General features: G+C 33.3%; 1 protein-coding gene across 1 annotated transcript; it reads left to right on the forward strand.

Moving 5' to 3' along the window:
- The first annotated feature begins 488 nt into the window (after positions 1 to 488).
- Positions 489 to 3,209, forward strand: LOC110657209 (phosphatidylinositol 4-phosphate 5-kinase 4). Its single transcript, XM_058131048.1, has 3 exons — positions 489 to 1,708; positions 2,562 to 2,790; positions 2,873 to 3,209. Exons 1-3 carry the CDS (start codon positions 774 to 776, stop codon positions 3,035 to 3,037), a joined length of 1,329 nt encoding a protein of 442 aa, XP_057987031.1. The 5' UTR covers positions 489 to 773; the 3' UTR covers positions 3,038 to 3,209.
- Positions 3,210 to 10,379: the final 7,170 nt, after the last annotated feature.

Consider the following 10,379-nt stretch of genomic DNA (forward strand, 5'->3'; position numbering starts at 1 on the left):
TCGGCCGCCCTGTGCCCCTGTGAATTGTGGTCATTACTCCAGACTCCAAAGAAACCCATTGCCTTGCTTTCACCTGGCACCCATCGAAAGCCCCACACACTCGATCACCTTCATCCTAGCCGTTCAAGATCATACACCATCGAGTTAATCTACAGCGGGGTCAAGAATTCGCTCTCTAAAACCAGATCTCATGGCCCACATTTTTCAACGGTGATGAGGGCATGAGGAAACTCAACAGCGGGTAGAAAAAAACTGTTTTGTGAAAAATGGGGTGGCACGTGCCGGCCTGACACAGAAAAGGGAAAAAGTTAAAAGGGCAGAATCTAGATCCGACGACCAGATCATATATCCCCGTCAAGACCGGGACCTCCTTTAGATCAATCCAACGGCTGCAATAGAACAATTACTTTCACCGTTAGATTTTCATCCAACGTCTCAGATTGAATCTCCCTCCCTCGTCCCCTGACACCATAAATCCATTCCAAAACCCGGTCCAAAAGCCTTTCTATTCTCTCTCTCGTTCTCTCTCTCTCTCTCTCCGTTTATCTTTCCAAAAAGATGGAACTTTCTTTCTAGTTTCTGTGTTTTCTTGAGTGTGCTAGCGTGCGCGCTTTGCCACTGCTTAACGTGCGCCCCCTGAGATATGTCGCCGGCGGGAACAGTTACACCAACGATTATCAGAATCTCGAGGTACAGGACGGACAACTAGGAGATTTAAGGAGGGGGATTTTTAGACGGTGGAGATTGGATCTCCTTGGAACCCACACCCAGAAATGGACGGCCAAAAAAGCCAAGCGAAGCTCACAAGAAACCATTCGTCACTTCTCCGTTCATTTCCCACCGTCCGATCGTCCTTTCACAGCCTAACTTCTGTAGCCGAGGAGGACCTTATCAAACCCGAGCAGAAGCAGCTACAACAGCAACAGCAAGAATTAGAAGGGAAAAAAAGAGAAGATAGAAGAAAGCCGCAGCGGTCTGGTTCAACTCCAAAAAGGACCGGTTCGGCCCGGTTCACACCTGTTCTCACTATGGTTACGCTTTCTTTCTTCACTTGCTTCTCAGTCTCCTTCTTTTTCTTCTTTTATTTGAGAAGAGAACAAATACCCACATCGGAGAATCTTTTATTAGCTTTGATTTTCATTGCTATAACCCTTTTCTTTGCAAGCAAGAACAAGAACTTAATCAACCAGAATTTGACCATAATCAAGCGCTTATGGGAAGAAAACACAGAAAGACTTGGTCTTTGCACATCAAGAACCAAATCGAAGCCGGTTCAATGGTTTATTGGCGAGTCAAATGCTGATAGCAACAGCAAAGTCCGGAAGGAGAAGAGGATTACAAGAGAAGGAGTGGAGTTCTATAGCAATGGGGATTTCTATGAAGGAGAATTTCACAAAGGGAAATGCAATGGCAGTGGGGTTTATAACTACTTTGTCAATGGGAGATATGAGGGTGATTGGATTGATGGGAGATATGATGGGTACGGGATAGAGAGCTGGGCTAGAGGCAGTAGGTATAGAGGGCAGTATAGACAAGGTTTAAGGCATGGATATGGAGCTTATAAGTTTTACACTGGGGATTCTTATGCTGGCGAATGGTGTAATGGCCAGAGCCATGGTGTTGGAGTGCAGACTTGCTCTGATGGAAGCTGCTACGTAGGTGAATTCAAGTGTGGCGTCAAGCATGGACTTGGGGTTTATCATTTCAGGTGATTTTCTTTGAATTTTTATTTTTCTTAATTTTTTTTTTAATTTTCTTTTGGATTATGATAATTGGGTTTACTGTTTCAGAACTTCCCATGACTGATGAAACAGTGGAAGTTGTCTTTGTCCTTTTGAAGATTATTTTTCATTGGTTGCTTGTGGGGCTTGCAGTGTCATACTAAATCCTCAACTGAACCTCAGTTTTTTACTAGTTATTATTTTTCCAAAAAAAATTATGATTTTTGGGTACCATCATGTTGGGTGTGGCCTTACTGCTTAGACTGTTCATAATTAGTAAAACTGTAACAATTATAGTATTACGAATTACTTTCATAAATCCCTTGGATATGCAGTTATAGTTGTGATTGAAATATGAAAGTTATTATTTATTTTCAGATGATTTATTGGTAAAATGGAGTTTCCTTGTTTTCCCTTTTCTGGTTGTATTTTGACTTTTCAATTGGAACTCTTAGTGGTTTGCCTTCAAGGGTGTGATTAATAAAACAGTAGAAAATGGTATATGTGATGAATTTCATGCTATATTTTGTTCTCTGGTATTGTTTTTAAAGTTCTATTGATGATTGTTTTCAACAAGATAGGTGGAGTATTTAATAATTTTTTAACCGGTTAGTAGCTGAACGAATGTTGATAATCTTTGTTTGGTCAGTTGGATATCCAGTTATTGATGAAATTTAATTGTATAATAATAATAATAATCAATAGTTCATTTCCCTGTATATTTTACAGATTGTTAATCTGCAACTCGATATTATTGCACTTTGACATGGTGGTGAGCCAATGATATTGTTGATTTCTTTTATATGATTAAAAGTGATGAGAAAATTGATTGCATTGCAGAAATGGAGATAGGTATGCTGGTGAATATTTTGGAGACAAAATCCATGGTTTTGGTGTTTATCACTTCGCCAATGGACACTGCTATGAAGGTTCATGGCATGAAGGCCGGAAGCAAGGTTACGGCATGTATACTTTCAGAAACGGTGATGCAAAATGTGGTGAATGGGATGTTGGTAACCTTAAGACCCCTATGCCTCTACTAACTGATTCTGTCCTTAGAGCTGTTCAGGTTATTTGATTTGCACTCTCAATTTCCCTTGTTATTGCATGCTTGTCATGCTCTATCATCATTTCATGTTTCTAAAATGCAGGCTGCTAGAAAAACTGCTGAAAGTGCCATTCGCCTTCGTCGGGTGGATGAAGAAGTGAACAAGGCAGTTCAGGCTGCAAATAGAGCTGCCACTGCTGCTAGAGTTGTTGCTGTGAAAGCTGTTCAAAACCAGATGGATGGCAAATTTTGTGATACAAATGTGTAAGAGATTTAGCTTTCTTTGGAAGTGTAAATTTTTACTAATTTTATGTACTTGGGATGACACTGGCCCGATGAGCAAAAGCTTGTCAGAGGTTGAGAGTGTTTGGGGCTTCTTTTATCACACTGTAACTTGTAAATACACCATGTATATCAATGGAAGATGAATAGTTCAAAGAGAGGCAATATCCTCACCCTACTTTTTAAAGTTGCTGCATGTGTTTGAGACGGCTCTATTATTGTATGTGCCACTGCAATAATAATAATAGATGGTAGGCTTGATCTTAGGTTGTCTGTTATGGTATCGTCAGCATTATCCATCAATAACAAACAATATGAGAGCCGTATTCTGGACGTCTAGGAACTTGGATGGCTACAAACTGGAAAAGAAAATGACAGAATGCATTCAAATAATGGTGTTGGGATGCGCTGATTTGGTTTTCAGAGCCTTCTCCTTTTCTTTTTGTCAAATTTAACTGAATTGGCTGTGAGTATATTGAGTTTGAAACTTCAATCAGAATCTAAACCTGTTAGTTTAGTAATATCCAGTTCAATCAATCAAAGGTGTTGGTGTTAACTTGACCCTTTCTAAATAAAAAATTAAACAACAATTCCCAGAAGATGCAACCCAATTTCATACCCTTGTCACAAGATGCCAATACTAAAAACATGAAAAGATCTAGCTAGGCACCACACCACTTTCCTACATACATGTGTGTTAAAAGAACAGCTACCGCTCAATGCACTATGCAAATGCAAGTATAAAACAGTCCATTTCATGTTCCTCCAAATGGTATATGACAAAAAATAATAATAATAAATTGAGTAGTTAACAAATATGACAACAACTCTAATCAAGTTGGGTTAAGATTGATGCTCAGATTTCATTAAACTAAAGTTAAGAAAGCATGTGGCTCACTCATTCATGTAGGATGGTATTAGTGTTGATATTATTCTTACATTCAAAGCACATGATGTGGTGGGTGTGGGGTAAGGGTTCCTTTCCTTTGTGTTGGCCAAAATCATGTGGCTTTTCATGCATGCTGGATCCACAATCTCTGTTTCCATGTAATTTTTAAAAGGCAACTCAAAATAACTTTTTTCTTTGAATTTAAAATATAAGCAGATTGATGTAGTTTTTGAATTTTCATTTTTTTAGATTTGAGTCTATAAAATAAGAGAAAATACAAGATAAATCGACTTGAACAATCATTTTGATGTTTAAATAGGTTACATAATTTTTTTTTTTCTTATTTCTATTTTTCTTTGAAAGGTTCAATTTCAGACTCTTTTGGTGTATTTGAATTAAATATTTTGAATTTCATTTAATTGTATATGGTCCGTTTATAATATAAATTTAATTTTATATGAAAATAAATTTAATAATTATTAAATTTATTTTTTCTATCAAAAAATTAATTAAAATGTATATCGTCATATTAAATATTTAATTTAATAATTATTAAATTTAATTTTATATAAAATCAAATTTATAATAATCGTATCCTTTTATATAAACTCATCAAATTTTTAGAAGAGTACTTTATTTAGAATCTGAATTAGTATTGCTGTTGAAATAGTTATTGAGAAAAAATATTTTTTTTTAAAACATATTAATTAGAGAATATTAAAAAAATAATTTAAAATTAAATTTAATAAATTTTAATTATAAAAATATTAAAATAATAAAATAACTTCTTTTAATTTTAATAATAGATAAACCACTCTAATCTCAATTTTAAACTGGCTTTTAATGTTTGTTAATAAAATGAAAGATTTTTGTTAATAAAATGAAAGATTTTATTTTTTTATTTAATAAATATAAATAAATATTATTAAAATTTATAAAAATTTAAATTCAAATTTAATAAAAGAAATAAAACAAATGAAGAAAATATGTCACATAAGCTTTTCTTTGTATCACAGAGAATTCCAATACTTTTGCGACATATGCATTTGCAAATCAAAGCACCCATAAAAGGGGGGAGAAAAATTCTTGGATGCAATATATATATATATATATATATAATAAATTATAAATTTAAATAGATTCTATCATAATTTTAGAAAAAATTGCGTTGAGAATTCCAAGATCTATAGTTTTATTTAAATAGAAGTTGTAATTAAGTTGAGTTGATTGTGATTCTCACTTGGTTTTGAAATAATAATATTTTATGCAGAAGCAGCAGAACATGTATGAGGCATGTTTGGGTCATTTATTCATTAGCCTTATTGAATATAGATTTTGATCCTATCCTGTCTTTATCCTACCAATGTGGATTTTTATTTTTTATTTTATTTTTCTTGTATTCCTTTAATTCTTTTTTAATTATTTATTAAAAAAAAATTGGGTATATCTATCTATCAACGAGTTGATCTTTTGATATTCATGTGAATGAATAAATATATATATGAGTTTATAAGATTTAGTATGTCATAATAAAATTGTCATAATTTTATTAAAAAATATATCTCTTTCTATGTGTGCGTATTTATTTTTATAAAAAAAAACTTATTATGGGTAATTTCTAATAGTTGTTTATGTGATTTTACAAATTAATATCCACGATAATACTTTATTATATATATAAAAAAAATTTAACAGCAAACTATCTTTACTTGATGTTGTTTTTAGATTTTTTCTATTGATATATATTTTTAAGACACAAGAAAATATTGGGTGAGTTGTCGGAGAGGTTGTTTAAGTTAATCCAATCAGTTTTCTCTCTCATTTTACAAAGTTTATACTATAAGAAAAATTCAAAAAAAACATCACTGCTGTTAAAAAATAAAAAATAATTTTAAAAGAATTAATATCAAATATAACTTAATAAATTAAAAACTCAATTAAATTTTTTTAATAATATTGTAACACTCTTAATTTTTAAATTACTTATTTTATGGATAAATATTAATTTTTTTATTTTTTTATTAAAATTTTAGAAAATAATTTGAAATTTTTCAAATTTTATAAATCAGGTTTGATTTTTCAAAATCAATAAACTTTGTTAATTTTTACAAATTAATTTAAAGACTATGTGGCAAAACTAAAAATATATTTAGACTCTATAAATTTTTCTGAGTTTTCTGAAATTTTTTTGAAATTTTTGAGCCTCATTTTTGGTCCCAAGACAGAGAAAAAATTTAATTTTGGGTATTCTAAATCGGACCCGCTGAATCAAATCAGACCGAATCGAACCGATCGAATTGGACCAGCCATCTTCTTTTTCTAATTGGGAAGTTTTAACCCATTTTGACTTTTGAGCTAGATTTCTCGTAAACCGTGAACCCCGTGAAAAATCTGAGAGTACCGGAGTGCTCCCCTCGACGAGAGCTTCGCGGCAATAATTATTTCAAAATTTTTCGATATCGTTTTCCGATAGGTCTCATGAAACTTTGCAGTATTTTTCTGAGCATTAAATGAGCTTAATAAATTCCGTAAAAATTATGTATTAACCACTGTATTATGGGCTTCACGTAGGTACATTCGATTAGCAAAAATTTGACTGTCGATTGGGTCTGTATTTTCGGGCCGGATAGATAGGCAGTCAAAGCTACTTCAGAACCGGGTCAAGATTATAGGTTATCCTATCATTTTCAGACGTCTAGGATACGCTTCTAATATCAGAATTGGCGTAGGTAAGCCTGAACCCTAAGTTCCCTTAATTATTTAGTTTCGAGTTTAGATTAAAAATTCATAAAATATTCGTGGGTAGTCAGGAAATTATAATTCCTTTTATATTGGCTTAGTAATATTGCTAAGGACAGTGGGACAAAATTTTAGAATTTTTAGATCTCATTTGGGTAGTTTTTGCAAAAAGTGTTAGTTGCAAGGACTAAATTGTAATTTTTTAAAATTGTGGTTGTTGATTGTTGGATAGGCCCAGGAGGGGCCATATGATGTGATTGAGATATGGTTGTGTGACTTGTGGATATAGAAGTGCATTTTTGAGTCATTTTACAGGTAGGGTAGGTTCTAGGTATATGAGAAACTCTGCCAGATTTTCGATATAACTTATGGTATCTTTGATTCTTTTTAAACTTGTATTGAGTCAATTATATTAAATAATTATAATCTAATTATCAGGTAAGCCGGGACAGCTTTCCTCCTCTGCTTAGCCACCACAGTGACCTCGGTTTACGTCTATAAGTAAAATATTGATTTTAATTATAATTTCAATATTATTATATGTTCAGGTATGCACATGCTGTAACACCGCTATTGGTATAGCTTGGTATATTTCACTGTTCCGGTGACCGGTGTCGGTCCGGACAATTAATGGGATTAGGGCCACACTTAAGACAACTTGAGAAGCCATAAACACAAATAATTAGTAATGTTAATTTAGTTAACTATAAAGAAGAAAAACAGAACATAAGAGGTTAAACAAGAAGAGAGTCACAGCGATGAGTGACCTCCTCGGGAACGACTGTGAAGTCATTTTAAACTCAAATTTCGAACCTTAAAAAGTGACGCTGCGGTCCTTAGGACCCTTATGAACACAGTGGAAAAGAGAAAATCACGAAAAAGAATCATTAAGCCGGTCAAATAATTAGGTCGAGCCGGAAGAAATATAGAATTATTTGCAAACCGGGATGAGCCGCGAGGACAATTTGGTCAATTGACCCAGAGGCGACTCGACCTAACTGTCAAATAAAATCGGAGAAAAAAAAATTTCGGAATCGATAATTAAATTAAAGAACTAATAGAAAAAAATAAATAGAAAAAAAAAGAAAAAAAGAAAGAAGATGGAAAAGTCAAAGGTGATGACATCATGCATGATGTCATAAACAAATTAATTAAATTATTTATTAAATTAGATTTTTAATGGTCTTCCATAGCAAAATAAATAAAAGCAAACAAAAGAAAAGAACCGGCGAGGGGCAATTTGGTCAATTGACCAGAGTGACTCTGACCTAATCACAAATAAAATCGGAGAAAAGAAAATTTCGGAATCGAGAATTAAATTAAAGAACTAATAGAAAAAATAAATAGAAAAAAAAAAGAAAAAAAGAAAGAAGATGGAAAAGTCAAAGGTGATGACATCATGCATGATGTCATAAACAAATTAATTAAATTATTTATTAAATTAGATTTTTAATGGTCTTCCATAGCAAAATAAATAAAAGCAAACAAAAGAAAAGAAAAATAGAAAATCTCTTCTTCTCCTCCCTTGGTTGCCGCCTCACCATCACCACATATCCTCCATGGAATTTTCTTCCATTAAGCTTACACTAAGCTTAATTTTTCCTTACTTAACCTTCATAAATCCTATAAAAACTCTACTAAAGCTTGTTATTACTACTTAAGAAGGAGATTACAAGAAGAAAAAAAGAAGCAAAAGATAGGGTTTTAAAGATTAAGTTGAGGTTAGTATGTTAACCCTTTTTTTTATTCATTTAAATGCATAATTAGTTGTGAAAATGAGCATGGAACTTGATTAAATGAAACAAATATGGGGGAAGGACAAACTGAATTTTTGGTCAGCTTGAGGGGAGTATGAAATTGAATGGTTTGATGCTTTAGAATGAGTTTAAAAGCTTTGATTAGTTGAATGGTTAAGACTAAGTGCACTACTTGTGATTAAATGCATGAGATGGAGGAGTTAGGATTTGAAGGTTAGGGTTTGTGAACCAAAATTTGGAGAAATGCATAAATGGCATGTTTGACCTATTGTAAAGTGAAATAATGGTCAATTATGACCAAATAAGTTGTGTGGGAATGATAAGAAATTAAGTTAAATTCGGAGGTAAATGGTCATGCTGCTGGCAGCATGACCAAACCTAATTTAAAGGACCAAAACTCAAATTTTACAAGTCCAATTGATATGCCACCAATTGGGGATGAAAATAGACATAAAATAGCACAATTTTCATTAAGGAACCATGGCCAAAAACTGACCAAAACTTAGTGAACCAATTGACCAAAGTGAAATGAGAGCAGGCTGCCACTGCATAAACTGACCAAATGAATAGTAACTATTCATTTGGTCATAACTCGAGCTAGGAAGGTCAAATTGACCTGAAATTTTACCAGAAATTAGATAAGATATAGACCTAAAACTTTCATGAAGAACACCATCCCAAATTATGCCATTAACCTAGTCAAATTATTGAGCAAAGTGGAGTTACTGTACCTGCGATTCTGCAGAATTGCCATTGAGCAGTAAAGTTCCAATGGCTATAACTCTCTCTAGAAAACTCCGATTTAGGCGATTCTTAAACCGATGGAAACCTAAGACATAGTAGAACATTTCATATGAAGAAATTTAGACCAAATTATGAACTTAACTTGATCAAATTACTGAACAAAGTTGGACCAAAAATCTGCCAGAACCAAAATCTCAGCATGAACAGTGCACGTGAACAGTAATTATATTTTGGCCATAACTTGAGCTACAAAACTCCGATTGGGGTGATCCAAAAATGAGAATACACTTAAGACAATAAGGAACATTTTCTATGAAGGAAGTTTTGCCAAATTCCAACAGTAGATTGACCAATGGAACAGTGCAACTTCGGAGCACCAAAACCGAAAATTGGCAATTTTGCCAAAATGACCTAAGCTTTGAGAAAGTGATCAAAACCAACAAGTTTAATGACCAAAATGTGGTATGTGGGTGAAGTTGGAGTTCCCATACCTATTAAGCCTTAAAAAGTCAACAATTTGACTTGAATAGTGCAGTGAATAGTAACCCGAAACACAAAAACTTCGAGAACGTCGAATTTAACGCAATAGAGCTAGTTAAAATGAAGTGAAATTTATTTTTGGATTTATGCTAAGTTATGGTACTGAAACACTATGAAATTATATGTTTTAGCTGAAAAAGACTTGGAAGCCCTTAAAGACTGAGTCAAGGCCTAGAGGCGACTCCAGTCAGGTTTGTGCACAATAAATTTATGTAATTGTTTTCCAATTGAAAATTTAAATTGCTATACTTTATGAAGTCGCTGTGTTATTTATGAATTGTGTTGTCACTTTGTGACTACAAAAATGACTTTGAAAATTATTTGGGATCTCTCATAAATTGTTGAAAATAATTGTTTTAAATTGATTTGGATTCACACTTAGCATGACAGTATCACATTTCCTCCTCCATTTATGGGGTTGAGATCGTTTATTTTCCTCCCTCTCTGGCTTGCCAGTTGAGGTTGTAGATCGGATGAGTACTCATTAGCTAGCTAGCCACCTCCCTCATTGGTTTCGATTAATGGGGTTGAGATTGCTTTGTCGCGGTGTACAACACGGCATTGATCGGAAATTTTGTGTCATGACTTAAGTTGTGTATGACTTTGGCAACACTGTGTTTATGAAATTATTTGACTAAACTGTGTTTAATAGATTATTT

Source organism: Hevea brasiliensis, chromosome 12 (genome assembly GCF_030052815.1).
Source record: "Hevea brasiliensis isolate MT/VB/25A 57/8 chromosome 12, ASM3005281v1, whole genome shotgun sequence".
Taxonomy (NCBI): domain Eukaryota; kingdom Viridiplantae; phylum Streptophyta; class Magnoliopsida; order Malpighiales; family Euphorbiaceae; genus Hevea; species Hevea brasiliensis.